Source organism: Caretta caretta, chromosome 2, assembly GCF_965140235.1.
Source record: "Caretta caretta isolate rCarCar2 chromosome 2, rCarCar1.hap1, whole genome shotgun sequence".
Lineage (NCBI taxonomy): Eukaryota > Metazoa > Chordata > Testudines > Cheloniidae > Caretta > Caretta caretta.
Window position 1 is genome coordinate 262039493 of NC_134207.1, and position 17730 is coordinate 262057222.

General features: G+C 47.7%; 1 protein-coding gene across 6 annotated transcripts in view; it reads left to right on the top strand.

Annotated features, from left to right (window-relative positions):
- ZBTB47 (zinc finger and BTB domain containing 47) overlaps positions 1-17730 on the top strand; it is a 90430-nt gene that overhangs the window by 34406 nt on the left and 38294 nt on the right. For 4 of the 6 annotated variants that reach the window (XM_075126045.1, XM_075126047.1, XM_075126049.1 and 1 more), the window contains exon 1: positions 4888-4914. The exons of the other annotated variants lie outside the window; for them this stretch is intronic. In XM_075126045.1, the coding sequence (XP_074982146.1) occupies positions 4903-4914 (12 nt within the window). In that variant the 5' untranslated portion in view covers positions 4888-4902. Of the gene's footprint in view, positions 1-4887; positions 4915-17730 lie in introns of those variants that run through there. 6 annotated transcript variants of the gene reach the window in all.

Genomic DNA, 17730 nt, shown 5'->3' on the forward strand with positions numbered 1-17730 from the left:
TGTCCACGACCCATTAAATCCTTGCTCTCCTCCCTAAGGATGGGGTGGGAATTTGGTCCTATTTGTGATCATGACTCTTAATATATGAGGCTGACATCTGCCCCACTGAGGGTTGGGACCGAGACCACCAAGCTAGTTTCGTTTAGGTGCGGGTGTATCATGGTGGTGGGTGCCTTGGAGACCGTCAGCATGGGCACCAGGTGCTGCTGTGTTGTCTTAAATTAAACCTGGTAGTTCACTTGGAAATATTGACTGCAACGGTGCTTGTGTTCCTGTCTCTTAGGTAATTGAATGGCCCCCGTTGCTTGAGTGCCTCGGTGTTTAATGTAACACCCCTGTGATGCAGGGCAGTGCTGTTACCCCCATTTTACAGATGGGGAACTGAGACACACAGAGATTAAGTGACTCACCCAAGGGCATACAGGAAGTTGGTAGCAGAGGAAGGAACAGACCCCAGATCTCCAGCTAGAACCCTACCCCTTGGAACGTTCTTGCTGTGTCAGCTGCCTCTTAGCCTTTCATGTTGTGGAGCTGTAGATCCAAAGGTCAGTAAGAGATGGGAAGGGACCTTTCAGCTCTGGGGTATCTGGTTTTCTCCATCACATTGAAACAGCCAAAAAGCTTCAGTGTCGCTCTCACTGCTGGCAGCAGGACAACAAAACCTGCCCTTGTCATGGGCAGCCTCTGTCTAAACGAGCCAGTGGCCTCACCTCTGACTTTCCCCTCCGCTTCCTTTGGTTTGTAGCTTCTGTATTTTGAGATCCCCTTGTCCTGGGAAGGCTTAAAAAAAAATCATCCCACGCACTGTGCTGCAGCAGCACTTACTAAGCTCTTAAAAGTTACTGAAGACCTAATGCTTTGCTTGTCGAATCCTGGCCTTGTTTGCCGGGTGTTCCAGAGCCAGCGCTGAAAGCAGCCTGCTGTGGGCGCTCTTCACCGGGAGCTCTGAGAGAACAAGGGTGAGCATGCCTCTGAGAGAAGGCAGGGCGATGCAGCTCTTGTGGTTGCTAGGAGATGGCGGGCCTAAGTGAAATGTGCCTCTGTGTTCCCACCTGTTTGCACCTGTCTATAATGTGTAAGGGGAAAACAATCTAAACTGCATGATCATCGGGGATTTCAATTTGAGAGACACATGCTGGAGGTCTCCTCGTGTCAGTGCTAAAACGTCCTTGGAATGTCTAAATATTAAAGATGACAATTTTCTACTGCAAAAAATTTTTACAGCCAATATGAGGACAGAGGTGATGCGTGGGAGGGGCCATGCGGGCTGGATGGCCTAGTGGCTAGAGCCAGAGTCAGAAATGAGAGTCATGGGGCAATCCGGGGTCAGGGTCTTTTCATGTACTTGTGTATATATACCTGCTACTGTATTTTCCACTCCATGCATCTGATGAAGTGGGTTTTAGCCCATGAAAGCTTATGCCCAAATAAATTTAAGGACTCCTCGTTGTTTTTGCTGATACAGGCTAACATGGCTACCACTCTGAAACCTGTTGGAAGACAGGATACTGGGCTAGATGGACCATTGGTCTGACCTGGTTTGGCCGTTCTAATGTTGTAATAAGCATTAGGAAAACATTTTCCTTGTGGCAGGTTATTCCATGACCACCTTATTCAGGATTTCTTGCACCATCCTCTGAGGCATTAGGTACTGGCCACAGTTGGAAATGGGCTGCTGGTCTGATCTGGTGGAGCACTTCTTAAGTCCCAGTGATATATATTTCAGATTAGGAGTCACTTAACTTTTACGTGCCTCAGTTTCTCCAGGGTCACATGTAAGTCAGTGGCAGGTGAAGTGTTTTCAGCTTTCTTGATATTTTGTAGGGTTCATTTTTTTTTTAATTTGTTTTGTTTTGGAGCCTGGGGCCATGTGAACATGTAAGAATCTCAGCTTTCATTTAAAAAAAGAAAAGTTAGTCTTTTGCCTTCATAGTTGTGACAAAATGCCTCATAACATGACCTAAAGGCTCAGAAAGGAGAGGACAAATAAAAAGAACCCCACGCTTATTGTTTTTTTAAAAGGTTCGTGGTTTTTTTTTTTTTTTTTAAATCCAATCTAATTTTTCAGGGCCTGACTCACGATTTTTGAATGCTGGGGGGTTGACAGTACTGTAGATGGTGCATGGATTTCCTTGCCTGAGGCCAGCTATGTAGTGGAGTGGCTTTTTATGCACATGCATCATACCAGGGAGAAATAAACTGCAACAGGAAATTGTATTTCTATTAATAAAAGTCCTGCTTATAGCACTAACAACTTGAGCCAGTTGAAAAATGTTGCTGGAACAGTTTTCTACTGAAAAATGCAGCTTTTGTTGAAATCAAAGTGTTTTGGCAGGAACATGGTCATTTCTATGACATTTTAGAAGAGGGGGGGAATCAAAATGTTTTGTTTAAATGTTCATGCTGTACATATTCATAATATATATAATTATAACATATTCAAGTAATAGTTTCATGTAATATAAAAGTCTAAATGAAGTATTTTGATGTGCCTGAATCGAAGTTTTTAGGATTTCTGTTCTGCGGGAAATTCTGAATTTCGGCTTTTCATTCCAATTCTGAATGGATTATTCTTCCCCTCCCCAGTAGGCAGAACTTCCTGGGGAACAGGAATTCTGGTTCCCGACCACCTCTGCTAGCAATTGTATTAAGAACAGAAAGTGCAAGTTCCGCAGCAGCCTACCCCTGTCTGTGGCACGGTGTTAAAGCCATAGCTGCACTAATTTTGCCAGGAGAGGCAAATTAATGTTACTCTTGGGTCCTAACTAGTGTATCCCTTTATTTTACCGTTTAATCCAATCATTTCATTTACCAAGTGGGGTATAATCTGGGCACCCTCTTTACAGGCAGTGTTGAAGCTTGTACCCCATTTAGTAACTTCTGATGTGACTCATGAACTCCATGTCAAGGGGTATTCATGATCTCAGCTGCCATGGTGATGAGTGCAATAGTCTCGGCTATAAATAAATAAATATGCAAGCAATGGAGATGTTTCATGGAGTTGCTCCACCTTTCATGGAGGTAGTATACCTGCTCTTATGTCTTGCTTTGTTCCTGCTGTTGAGATTCAATGATACTTGGGTTTGAGGAGGTTTTCTCGGGGTCACAGTATTTACCACTGGTCACAGACTCCTGTAAGGAGCAACCACAGGTGCTGGGTAAGCACGGTGGACCCACAGGGTATGATAACCCTTCATGTATTAGAGTGCAGTTTTTCAAAAGGGCCCACAATTGGCCTATCTCACGCACCTCCCATTGGATTCCCTGGGATTTTTACCACCATGGGAGAGGTTTGAAGCCGGGGCTGAGTGGTTTTGAAAATCCTGAAGTGTGAGCAGCACTTAATGTTTGCAAACTACTTTGTTGATACTTGCAGTGCTCCTGTGAAATGGGTAGGTGTCAGTATGTCCATTTGACAGATGGAAAAACTGAGGCACAGAGAGTGACATTTCCAGGTGACGTTTTCCAAGGGTGGAGAGGAAGCTGGTGTTAGAGCTGGGACTATAACTCAAGAGATCCTGGTTCCCAGTCCTGTGTTCAGACTGCTAAACCAGGCCTGTCTCCTGTGAAAGAATAAAATCCTTTAGGAGAATGTATCAGTTTGTGTTTAAATTTCAACTCTTCTCAATGCTCTAAAATCTGCATGGTTGCTTGGATTGCCTTGAAATTTAGTGCGAATCATAGAGCTGCAGGGTTCTGTTAGCGATCCAACTTTGGGGCTATTTAACTAAGGGGTTCCTGAGATACAAACCCCTGAAAAAAAACAGCTTTTCTTTAAATGTATATAATGTGCCAGTCGGGTCACACCTGGGCTTTGCTTTCTCTGCACCACTAGCAGGGGTAGCTTAGGTCTGTCAGTGCTGGAGGGGCAGCCCCTGCCCAGGGCAGGCTCCGATCACAAGAACTCAGTTGTGGTTTCAGAGCTCGCCTGTCCCCTTGGCAAAGCGTTGTCTAGTGCATCCCCTGCGGCCACTGCAAGAGCGTTTCCTGCAGTGCATTGCCTCCTGCTCCCAATGCCCTAGCATGGTGGAAGCACTGGGGTGACTTCTGCTTCCCCAGGAGAGACTCTTCCAGGATCAAATACGTGTCTCTGGTAGCAAACATTTCCCGATATTCAGCTTTTGCTTTTTCCCTTGTCATCCTGTCGCTCCTGGGTTTTTCTCCCTGTAAGATTAATAGGAACCAGCCTCCTCAGGCCTCCAAGAGAAGGAAGGAAATCTGGGACTGTCTGTACATAAAAAAATGAAGGGCAAGAGAAATGTGAGTCAGAGCCTGCTCAGCAGTCTGTCCGTAAGTTCACAAGGAGGGTATGACCTTAGCTAACCCCTGGTTGGCGCCCCTCTGCCACCCGAACGCTCTGAGGTTACCCCGAACGTGCAGCAATATTTGGCTTGGCGTACTCTTTCCCTCCACCCTTCTGTGTGTTTCCCGTCTCTCTCACCCTGCCACGCTTACATAACGCACATGCATGCATGGAGCTATGGATTGTTTCTCTGCCGTTGGGTAGCATGAATGTGGAAGGATGGTTATTGCTGGCTCTGATCTGGGTCCCCTCAGTTTCCCCATCTGCAATTAAACCCCCCCCTCCGCCTCCCACCGCAGGGTGCAGGCGGTATGTGATCCAGGCTCTGCAACGCTGCAGCTTGGGACTCAGAAAGCAAAATGCAAGCAGCTGGACTCACTCAGCTGCCTGCTGATCCAGGGGCTTCAGGCTCCCTTCTCATCAGTTGGCTTTGTCCACGCTTCCTCTGGGTCCTAGAGACTGTCGTTTTTCCAGGTTTGACCTGCTGGGTGTTCTCTGGGTGTTAGCGTCCATGTGGTAAGGAGAGGAAGAGTCGGAGATGGTCTGGGACAGACAGTCAAAGAAGGTTGCACAGATTTGAGTGGGAGGATGGCTTGGAAATGCTCTCACAGGTAAAACTAGAGCTGCAAAGCAGAGGTAAATGGATCTTGAGAAAGAGCGCTTGAGGGTCACTGGGTCGGTGCCCTTCCCCTCCGCCCTTCCCTTTGGATCCAGGCTTCTATAGTTTGTTTATTATTGGCTGCCCCTGGGCACGGCGCTGACAGTCCCTTTCAGGGGACTTCCATGGTGCTGTCACTTTGGAGACGGAAGCTGGAAGTACTCGTCACCTTTGACAATCCAGCCTCCAGTTTTGCTGAATTGGGGTTAAATTCCCACTGATTCCAGTAGTGCAGGGTTGCTAGTGAGTTGGAGGGGAGAGCAGGATTTAAACGAACAGTGCTGGCTGCCCATTTCAGCCTGGTTGGCGTGGAAGTGCTGGGTCTGTCGGTGCAGATCAGGGAATCTGGAATCTATGCCAAGCTGCCGGGGTTTTCAGAGAGTTTGTTTGGTTCATGCTAGTGTGATGGACTGGGAACAGCTCTGTAATAAAGCGTGGGTTTGACATGTTCTGTCTGTCATTGCGGTGTTTACTACATGCATAGAGCGAGTGAATTCAATAGCAGGTTCAGCAGAAAATGCAGGCAGGTAGCCCAGATAACATCATCTTTGCAAACACCCATGTCATTCGTCTTGATGCCCTGGTGCAACCATGTGGGAAGCTCGCCAAACTGGTTTTGGGTCCCCAGGCCAAGCGTGGGAGCTCTGGCTGGATTTGAAGAGGCCACAAGGATTTGTGGGGCGGAAGCAGGTTGTTGGGGAACAGACTGATGCCCTGTGGTCAGGGCCTGGGGTAGGATATCCTTGCTCTTATGTCTTGCTTTGTTCCTGCTGTTGAGATTCAATGATACTTGGGTTTGAGGCTCGGGGTTACAGTATTTACCACTGGTCACAGACTCCTGTAAGGAGCAACCACAGGTGCGCAGGCCTGCTGGGTAAGCACGGTGGACCCAGAGGGCGTGATAACGTGCAACATGGCCTCAGAGTGGGAGATGCAGGACTCCACTGAGGGGCACAGAAGCATGAAGCCTCTGACTGTGTGTGGGGTGGACTCAGAGAGACCAGGGAAGGGGTCAGAGGTGCAGCTAGCCCGGTAACCATGATGTCAACAGTAGGCCTGGCACCACACAAGCACAGTATGGAGAGAGAGTCCCTGGCCTCAAGAGCTTGCCACTTGAGGCAGGTGTGACGTTATCTGGTTAAAATATGACCATGCAAATCAGCCTGTAACGATCCACTCCCACTCTCAGCCGGGGGCCCCTTGTGACTTGCCATTTCTAGAGCTCACAAGAAAATAAGACCCAAGATTCTCTCAAGTACCTAGTGATTTTTGGGTGCCTCATTTGAGATGCCTTTAAAGGGGACTGGCTATCCAAGGGGGGTACTAAGCACTTTCTGGAAATCAGGCCCTTTTAAGGTGTCTCATGTTGGGCACCCGAAATGATTAGTCCCTTGAGAAAACCTTATATACACTGGCATGGTGAATCTGCTTGTCTTGCTGTGTATTTCCTAGTCGCTACCATGCACGGACACCGAACAGCTCCCCTCTTTGTTCTGTATTCAAGAAAAACTCCCACTTGTTCAGTGTGTGCTCTTGAATGTGGCTTTGCCTTTGATTCTTTAGCAAATGTATTTTTCCACTCTGTAGGTTTCCATTAGTAAATGTACTTTGGCCCCATGTCAGGCTGATATTCAGTAACTGGGCCTTTGCACACTTTTTGTGCACCTGTTTTCATGCACGCTGCTGTACGTGCATTTGCAAATTGGGAATTTGGGGAGGCCAGGCAGGCATCAGTCCAGGCTTCTGCAAACCCATTTCCTTTGCAGGCTCGGGAGTGTTGGTGTGCAATCCACAGAAACAAAGCATTTTTCTCTCTCTCTAATGACTGGTCTGTGTTAGTCCTTTTGCTCAAACAGGGAAGGCTGATGCTGTTAGCTCTGAAGGATCTGGGTTCAAATCCTGTTGTCAACTAAGCATGGTCAATTACACATGCAACTTCAAGGGAAAGCAAAATCAAATAGAAATGTTTTCATTTATTTAATTTCTTAGTCCAATAATATTTTAAACCGTCTCCCTCCAGCACTGGCTACAAACAAAACGACTACCACAGGACATGGCTACAAACAAAATGAAACTGCCGAGTCTTGTTTCACTCTCCAGTGCACAAAGAAAACTGCCTCTGATAAGTAAATTGTCCAGTGCAGTTCCACTCTGAAAAGCGACCTGGGGAAAAGGTATCAGGGGAATCCACATTGACTGGACCAGATCGTCACCTCGTGTCTGTTGGCACAGTGCAGTGGGAATCACTGGCGCTACGCTGGTTTTTTGCACCAGCTGAAAATCTGGTTCATTACGTCTCTGTAACTCCACATCAGACGTGTTTAGTTTACAAGTGAAGCCATGCTTTGTGATAGGGTTTAAATCGCCAGGCCTGGAAGATGTGAACGCCGAACTGTGCTCTCTCTAGCATGTAGGTAGCAAAGATTCTGCAAGCCAGATGCTCTGTTACTCCCGTGCAGACCACACAACCACACAAAATATGGGCTGGGTGCCTCACCGTGACAAGTGCTGTCACGGCCCTACCCGAAAGAGCGTGCTAACGAAATTAAACATTGCCGGTGAGGATCAAAGACAGGCACGTGAGTGCCGAAGTGAGACGGAGGTGGCACTCCCTAGCGGTTAGGACGTTAGATCAGGGCTTGGAAGACCTATACCTATATCATACCAATATTAGATAATACCAAGGATACAGTGGCAGTCAGACCACATGGTTACTGGGTCAGGCATGTGCCCATGGTGACAATTCAGTTCTTTGTTCCCTGTCCTCCCCTTCTCATAGGGTTAGCCACAGATGTGAGTTTTCAGCAGGGATCTGAATGACACAAAGGAGGTGGCTTGACCTAAAGGCTTCGTTGAAAGCCTTCCAGTCATAAGGGGGTGGTGTGGAAGTGGGTATGGTGATCCCTACATGAGGCCAAGATGTAGGGTAATGAGGCTGGCTTGCTTGGGGAAGGGAGGAAAGACTCCATGGAAGACCAGGTGGGAGCTGGAGGCAGGGGCCACGTGACATAGGGCAAGGACAGGAAGAGTGAAGCTGAGTGCCATACAACAGGGAGCCAATGCAGTGACTCCTCATTGATGGGACGTATGCCATGGTCTATGTGACGCACAAGGAAGCAGCAGCATTATGGATTGTCTGGAGAGGCAGTCAGCCAGGTATCAATGACCCGAAAGAGGGAGCTGTGGCTGTGGATGAGCGATTTGGCCGTCAGGACAGGGAGGAAGAGGCAGAGTTTAGCAGTGTGGAAATCAGTGACCTGATTTGTGAGTGGGCCAGGAGAGGAAGGAGTTGACGATAACACTGAGGTGCTGAGCCTGGGTGGCAGGTAGGACACCGGCATGTTCAACTGGGAGGGAGGCTGGAGGAAGTGGAGAAGGCATGGGAGGAAAGCTGATGAGCTTGGCTTGAGCCACGTTGAACTTGAGATGATGATGAGCTAGGTGAGGAGAGGTAGGGACAGAGGGATCTGGAGGCGAGAGGTATATTTGAGGGTCAGCACAAAAGTGCAAGCAGGTGAGGTCACCCACGGGTAGGGAACAGACGGGGGCTGAGAACCAAGACCTCTGGGATTACTGCAGCACGGGGGAAGAGGAGGAGGAGGAGCCGCTGAAAGGATGAAGGGCTTAACACACGGGAGCCTCCCATCCACCCCCATCGTGCCCTCTAAAGTCCCCTGGAGCAGATCTTCAGCTGCTCTTCATGACCATAGCCCTACTGACTTCAGTGGCGCTGTGGCCAATTTGCACTAGCTGAGGCTCTGGCCCTCTGGCTTTAGAAATGTTCCCTTGTAACAGTCTGCTCTTGAATCTCTCCTGACTTGCAAAGTAGCCTCCTCTTCCCATGGATCCAGCTTGATGCAAACTGCCGCCTCTCCCCTCCCAAGCCAGCGCAGTCTGGCTCCCTGTGCTCCAGGAGAGAGAGTTCTAGCCTTGTCCTCTTTCACCCCTCTTGATGTTAGTGCTCCATGCCTGTTACTTCAGCTGTGCGAATTAGTGAAATCTGGTGTTTCCAGTGAGGGAGTCCAGATGCCTAGATTGGGTGATTGGTTACAGTTTTCATATCATTGCCTGCCACAGTAAAGCTACCTGTGCAGTGGTCAGTAGTAAGACTGCTTAGGGCTTGTATTGTTCATCTCCGAGTGCTGCATGGAGATGAATGCCCCCCAGCGATAGGTAAGGAAGCAGCATGACAGATATTTTACAGATAAGAGACCTGAGGAAGGCAGGTTGAGGGCCTTACAGAGGCTCCAACGGTGATGTGTATCGGAGCTGGGGCTGGGAGTTCCTGGATCCCCGTTTCCTGTGCTTGGATCACATCAGATCCTCTGAGGGGAGGGAAGAAGAGTTGGGGAACCCCTCAAAACCAAGGTGTAGTAATGCAGGGCTGCCACGAGCATGTCTGTTGGCCAAAGTTGTCACAGCCCATCAGCCCGCTTGTGGCCCAGCCACCACGGGAGGCTGAAGGCGCTACACCGAGCGGGTTATGCTCACTGATCAGAGGGTGGCGTGGGTGATAGCTAGGGCTGCTGATTTGGCAGAAATCACAGCGCCCGCATGGAAAATTCAGTCAGAGTCACGGGGTCTGTGACTGCTTGATAAAAAATACCCTGACAGAGGAGGAGGGACTGACTGCTTCAGCAGTGCCCTCTTCCCCAGCAACCTTAATCCCAGCCCCATGCTGAGGGGAGAGGTGGCCCCGGAGTGGAGAGGGCTGGATTGTGAGCCTGTCCCGCACTCACTCAAGGCATGGGCAGCAGCAGCTCCTGTGTTCCCCCCGGCTTGGGTCCAGCTCCCCACTCTGGGTGTTGCGACCCTGGGCCCTTCATGGTAGGGGGCAGCTGGGCCAAACTTGAGATGGGCTGCGACCCTGAGTGCCAAGTCACAGTGCCTGGAGTGGGGAGCCGGCAGGACCCCTGCAGGACAGGAGCTGCAGAAGCCACTGCTGTGGGGTGAGTCATGCAAAAAGGTCACAACCAAATGGGAAAATCTCACTATATGTGACTCTCTTCCCCACCGTGACATACTTGCAGACCTAATGATATCTCTGGTGTCCCTCAGCACCAGACACGCAGGTCTCTAATCCACTGGGATAACAGAGCTGCTTGTCCTACCCATCATGGTGATATCATCACAGATGTTGGGCTGAAGTTTTATTCATATACCAGGCTGCACCTAACTCCTGTTGATTTCAGTGGGAGCTAGGCACCTAAATACCTTTGAGGATTTGGGCCTTCTCTATCTGAGACATCTTAATAACTTTCCCAACCCTGCAGAAGGAGTTAAAGGCAGGGTTAGAACTTGGGATGCTCCCAGTACCTAAGAGCTGTTTCCAGCTACATTAGTGAAATCTGGTGTTTCCAGTGAGGGAGTCCAGATGCCTAGATTGGGTGATTGGTTACAGATTCTGTCCACGCCCGTGCAAATGTATCATGTTTCCAGGATTTTCATGATCCTTTCAAGGTTAGATCGAACTGGCATCAGGAAAGGCCTGCTCAGCAAGTTTGACATAATCCAGGGGCGGGGGATGAATATACAGATCAAGAGTTAAGAACAAAAATTATATGGTATTTTTTTCTTTTATAAGGCACAGTGTGAAAAAAAAATATCTTTCTCTAACCACAAATGTTCATTGGACATCCCATCAGTGCAGACAGAGTCACCTAGGCTGCTTCGGGAACAAATTTCTCCTGGAAGGAGAAAGTAATTTACTGTCAGAGGTGATTCCTTGGTTGAATCCCTCAGTCCTGACTGTTCCTTGATACATATTCATAGGGCACCAGTTGCCATGCTGTCTGTTTGCTAATGAGGAGCTCATTGTTTTCTACTGAGTGCAGCGAGTGATGGTTTGATCTGATTGTGCGTATAATAATTTTTTCCCCTTTTATTTTTATATTGTTCTGTCAAAACCTGATTGCAGATTCTTTTCTGTTGTATCCAGCGCTGCCTGAGGCAAACTGGCCATAGATCCTGCTGTGTGGTTCTTGTTTGGAAAAACAGAATAAAAATTCTTCTTAATCTAAAGAGAAAAAGAGGAATAGATTTGTGGTCTGGGGTTGCCGTTGGCCGCTATTGGCCATTTGATCTGTTAGAATCCATGTGATCGCTTACCGGATAAATAATTATAGTTCCTTTATCTACACAGAAATATGTTGTAAAGAAATGTTCTGTAGTGACATGGAAGTGGTCAAACTCAGTGTGAGCTTATGTTTTAACTAGAGCTAGTCGGAAAATCATTTGGGGTGTTTTTCAGTGAAAATATGAAAGCTGAAAAATTTCAATTTGGAATTGCTTCTGCAGTACCTAGTGATTTCCTTCCCCTCTCTAGGCTGAGCTGCCTGGTCTGACTGCATTTCCCAGGATGTAACTCAGTGCACCCTTTTAGAGAGAAGAGGTGGTGCATCATGGGAGTCCCCAGTTGTGGTGCATCATGGGAGATCTAGTCCAGCTAGGGAGCCTGGCAAATCGAGGAAAATGGGGCCACGAGACAAACAAACTACAATACCCATGAGTGACTAGCAACATATCCAAATAAAAATATTTTGGATGTTGGCTGCATTATTTAGGTTTTCAGGCTTCGATTTATTTCAAATGTATTTTTCTGGTGGAAAGCAGACACTTTGCACAAAAAATACTTAGTTTAGTCGAAAACCTAATTTTCCATCAAAAAATGGTTTGGTCAAAAATTTTCAACCAGCTCTAGTTTTCACTTAAAAATGGCAGAGAGCATCCTTGGAGGTGAGTGAAACAGTAAAGCAAGGTATTGCTGAGCCCAGATCTCAAACGCGCTCGAGCGTCTTTCTGGGCAGCACAGAATGCTGGGAAAGCTGCTCCAGTTTTCATCCTGTGCCAGAACACCTCTTGCGGATGGTCCCTTGTCACTGGACTTACCGGGGATTTGTGAGGCGTCCATTCAAACAAAGTCAGGGTCTGAGCCTGACTTTCTGAGCACCCCGCAGCTACCCCGGGACGCTGATGAGAGCTCTGAGGGCTCTAACCTTCCCGGGATCAGGACCACTTCTGCATTTCAGGTCCCGGAACTGTGCCCCGTGACTATAATAAACACAAATGTCCCTTGGCTGAAGGATGTCCAGAGGGGCACATATTCTGTGATGCAATGGGACTGGCCAGGAGGAGTTAGGGCCTGTGGCTGTGAGCTTATCTCCTCCATTTTCAGGTGCTGGCGAGCTACAGTTATGCCGCTGCTCTTTCTTGTGGCTCGTTTCATAACACATGCTGGCGGCGGCTCTTTCTTTCTGCAGATGGCTTTAATAATTCCCTCCCGTCTCTCCGGGTTGAATGTATTCAACCCTTCCCTCCTGCCCAATATTTAACGTATAACATCGGTTCCCAGCAGAACAGAGTTATTAGGGCTCCTGGGAATAGCGCTGCAGATCTGGGCAAGTCATAAAGTTTTGACGGTGAAGTTAAGTCAGGCCAAGGGGGGAAAACTGGCCCAGCTCCCTCCAAATAAATTGCCAGCAAAGCTCTTAGCTCCAATGCAGGAGGCATAGTGAGCTCAGAGGTCGCTAACTGCCAGTGAGAGATGCCAAAAAACTGCTTGCCCCGGCTCTTCCTTGCTTTGCCTTTTATTCATAGAATATCAGGGTTGGAAGGGACCTCAGGAGGTATCTAGTCCAACCCCTGCTCAAAGCAGGACCAATCCCCAACTAAATCATCCACATTTTTTTTCTTTTTGCCCCAGATTCCTAAATGGCCCCCTCAAGGATTGAACTCCTTGAGCAGGCTAGTGCTCAAACCACTGAGCTATCCCTCCTCCCCTGCCCCCCATAGACTCAAGCCAACGCCAAGCACTGGGCTCAGACCCTGATTTAGTTTGGTCTGTCCTGCACCTACTGGCAAAACCTGCCTTTTCAATTCGTTTGAAGCTAGTTGGGCTTGAGTTGGTGGCACTGGATTGGGAGTGCCCCAGGACGAGGGAGGGTGAGTCGACAATAAAAATAGCAGCACTGGTATTTTGGGATGAATTAAGCGGAGCTGCACCGGTTGTATCTCCTAACAATAAATAAGTTAAAAGTAGCTTCTCCCCTCCCATTGTTTCCATGACCTGTATGGGTCCTGGAGATTGGAATCAGTGTCTCTCCAGGTCATGGTGTGGGGGGGATTTGTGGATTGATCGTAACACTGCCCCAGTCCATGATGTACTTGCTCTGTGGATAGAGAGCTCTTTGGTCTCTGGGGCTATCAATCCAGGCACTGATTTTTTGTTGGTATTGCCAGAGGCTGGCGAAGTCCATTGCATAGAACACAGGTATATTCCCTCACCTGTGAAAGTGACGGGAGGGTGCTCCAGCCAGCTTCCACCGCTTCACCAGGGTTGTTGCTTCTCTCGAGTCAGTTGTTTGGTTTATGGACCGGATGGAGGTTCCCTTCTGCCAGGGTCACCGTGTTCCTGCCAAACTGAAAGACGAATCAAAAGCAGGAGACGGAGGCATAACAAGATCAGTGGCCAGAAAATGAAGTCAGTAAATGCCAAACTAGAAACAGGACCCATGATTTTTTAACGGTGAGTGTCATTACCCGTTGGAACAGGTTATCGGATTGTCCCTCACGTGGGTGTATTCCAAATGGAGTGCAATGTCACAGAGACCATGAAAGCATCTGATATTAATAACGAGCAAATCTGTTGCTGAAAAGCAAAGCTTAGGTCAGTGGCAGGACGCAGCTAAGATGTGCGTTGTCATCGCTGATTCTGGGACTGTTTAGAGCGGCCTGGTGGGATAAAATACGAGCGGGGGTTGCGGATTTCACGTGTGCAGAATGAATTTGTTACGAGGAACAAGGCAGCACCAAGATGGCTGCAACTGTGGAGGTCGACTTATATCGGCATCACTTGCTTGTTAGTTTCATCCTCACTCAACAGGAGGTTGGCTTATATGTGGGGTGAGTTTTACACAGGTCCATTCAGTAAGGTAGGGTCCCCCTCCACAACTCACATAGCATTCCAAGTGTTTCCCTGGCAAGCAGTCTGCATTCTAGATTCTAGTGAATTCCTGTTTTAGTAATGACACAGCGCCTTGCACACGCACAGTGCTATCCAAATAACGATCCTTTTTTTAAAAAAAATACAGTTTATCATCATAGATAGATCCACAGATCTCACCGTGGGTCTGCAGCCTGGTTGCAGCTTTGCGGGCAAAAACCAGAGCTGTCAGGCACTGTCAGTGAGACCTGTCGCTCTCCTAAAGAGCCTGCCCATCTGCTTCTGCCTTCATAAGCTGCAGTGGGGTGGATGATGGATGCCACCCTGGCCCTTTCCCTGCTCCCCCACAGGGCCCTCGGGTCTTTCTTTAAATCCACCCCAATATTTTCAAAACAATTTCTTAGTGCGGTTGGGCTCGGATTGTTTTTAGTTTCTGGGAGATTTAATCAGACTCAGGTATTTTGCTTCCGTCGGTAAGAGCCTGCTGCTTCACGTTTCTGGCACCTCTTCCACGCCCGAAGCCGCTAAAGGAAAACGGGCAAGAAAAGCTTTGTTCTTCTCCACTAACTGAGAGTACTGGTCTGCCGCATGGACACCCCCTAGATCTTCTTTGTACGGGTCAGAGTGGAGCCAAGCAGACGTGGAATGGGTCGGCCTGTCCTGTCCCCGCTTGCTGGCCTTCACGCTCGAGCTGCTCAAGAGATGATTTTTATTCCCACCAAAAATGTTGATGAAAAAGTTCGAGTCGTGGAGTTTAAGGCCAGAAGGGACCTCCAGTTCTTCTAGCCTGACCTCCTGTAGATCACAGGCCACCACTGCCACCCAGCACCCGCACACTGAACCCAACAACCAGAATGAGACCCAAGTGTTATAGCCCACAGAAGGCTATTATGTGCCACAGGAAGGACTGAAGTGCCTGAGGCCCCCGCAGTGGCAGGGGAATCCTTAAATGAGATGTACCCAGATAATCCTGGCAGGCAACACGCACCCACACGCTGCAAAAGTGTTTCATTGAAAACCCGACAATTTTTCTGCCCCAAAATCGGAATTTTTCAGGTTTGTGGTTTTTTTTCAGTCAACACTCCCTCCCCCCACCCAAATTCGCACTGAAATGTCTGTTTTGACCAAAAAGCCATTTCTTTTGTAACCCCCTTCCTGCTCCAAACATTTCAAATGAAACCTCTGCTTCATATGTTCTTCTGTCAAATACGGGAGACAGTGCTGTCTAGTGGATAGACACTGGCCTAGAGGGAGAGGGGTGTTTCTATTCCCAACTCTTAAACTGCACTGCAGTGTGATCTTGGGCTGTTTCCCCCCGACCCGTTACCTGTCCTAACTATTTATGTCGTGCACTGTTTGGGGCAGGGACTGTGTCTTATTACGTGCTTCGCAGAGCACCAAGCAGGAGTACTTCTAGGCATTACTGTAATGCAAATGAGTCGTAAAGGGCCTCAGAGCAGGCCCACCCAGAACAACTGTCCTTTTATTGGCATATGAGAGGGTCTCGCACTCTGCAGTAGGCAGCGCTGGTTGTCAGTAGCAGATTTGAAGGTGATAAGGAAAAGGCATAATGAGATTCTTTGGCTGGAAGCTGAAGCTTCAGACTAGAAATAAGGTGCAGATTTTTAACAGCGAGGGAAATGAACCATTACATAAGAATAGGAGCATAAGAACGGCCAATATGGGTCAGACCCATCGTCCATCTAGCCCAGGATCCTGTCTTGCGACAGTGGCCAATGCCAGGTGCCCCAGAGGGAATGAACAGAACAGGTAATCATCAAGTGATCCATCCCCTGTCATCTGGCAGTCAGAGGTTTAGGGACATCCAGAGCATGGGGTTGCGAACCTGAACATCTTGACTAATGGCCATTGATAGATCTATCCTCCGTGAACTTATCTAGTTCTTTTTTGAACCCAGTTACACTTTTGGCCTTTACAACATCCCCCGGCAACGAGTTCCACAGGTTGACAGTGTGTGGTGTGAAGAAATACTTCTTTCTGTTTGTTTTAAACCTGTTGCCTGTTAATTTCATTCAGTGACCCCTGGTTTGTGTGTTATGTGAAGGGGTAAATAACACTTCCTTAATCACTTTCTCTCCACCAGTCATGATTTTTCCTCTGTTTTTTTTCTGCGCCTCCCCTTTCTTTCTTTTCCTTCCCCGTATATCCTCCCAAGTCCATCGTTAGCCCAGTGATCACCATTGAGTTGCTCACAATCCCCCAGCAGAAAGTGTTCAATTGCTCATAGCTGAGCCTGCAGCCTTCTTCATGCTGCAGCAAGGTCAGGGACCAGGGCGCTACAGTTAGTGCCCTGTCTCGGCCTCTGACAGCCTCTTTTACTTGGCTGCTTAGCCAGGGTGGCATGTTTGGCTCCCTTACTGGTTTTGTTGATTTGGTTTGAGCCTCTATTTTGGTGTATTTAAAGTTTCCATGCAGCTCGCAGGCATTTCACTCTTGTAACTGTTCCTTTTAATTTCCGTTTATCTGGCTTCCTCATTTTAATGGAGTTCCCCTTTTTGAAGTTAAATTCGACTGTGCTGGGTTTCTTTGGTATTTTCCCTCCTACAAGGATGCTAAATGTAATTACATCGTGTTCACCTTTACCGAGCAGTTCAGTATCTTGGACCAGATCCCGTGCGCCACTTAGGACTAAATCAAGAATTGCCTCTCCCCTTGTGTGTTCAAGGACTCGGAGCTGCAAGAAGCAGTCACTCATGGTGTCTAGAAACTTTATCTCTGCATGCCATCCTGAGGTGACACGTACCCAGTCAGTATAGGGATAGCTGAAATCCCCCATTATTATGGAGTTTTCTGTTTTTGTAGCATCTGTAATCACCCTGAGCATTTCACAGTCACCATCGCCATCCTGGTCAGGTGGTCAGAAGTATATTCCTGCTGCTACAGTCTTATTATTCAAGCATGGAATTTCTATCCATAAAGATTCTATGGTACAGTTTGGTTCATTTGGGATTTTTGCTATATTTTACTCTATGCTTTCTTTCATATATAGTGCCATTCCCCCACCAGATCGATCTACCCTGCCATTCCTGTATATGTATTTTGTACCCTGATATTTCTGTGTCCCATTGATTCTCATCATTCCACCAAGTTTCTGTGATGCCTGTTATATCTATATACTCATGTAAGATCAGAAACTCAAGTTCACTCATCTGAGTATTTAGATGTCTAGCATTTGTATACAAGCACTTATAAAATGTGTCAGTATTTAGTTCTCTGCCTTCATGTGATGTAATTGAATGGGACTGTTTTTCATTTGATTGTTTCTCTTCAGTTCCCACCTTTACATTACCAATGTCTATCCTCTCCTCTTTACTAGAATACAGAGTATCCTTTTAATAAATCCTCCCCAAAGGGATGTCTTTGTCCAAACCATGTGATCCTCTGCACCTGTCAGCATTCCCTAGGGTTGCCAATTTTGATTGGGTGTATTCCCAAAGGTTTCATCATATGACACCATCTTTAATTAAAGATTAATCTTTAATTCCTGAAGACTCCAGGGCAATCCTGGAGGATTGGCAACCGGGCTTTTTAATTTTACATGTCAGGAATCTGTTGTTTTAGTTTAGGTGGTGCCCATTGTTCCAGAGAGACTCCTCCTTTCCTAAAATGTTCTCCAGTTCCTAACAAACCTAAATCCCTCCTCCCAACACCATCATCTCTTCCACATGCTGAGACTCTGCAGTTCTGCCTAATAGGCCCTGCGTGTTTCACTGGAAGCATTTCAGAGAATGCTACTATGGAAGTCCTGGACTTTGCTCTCTTACCTAGCAGCCTAAATTTGGCCTCCAGGACCTCTCTGTCCTACTT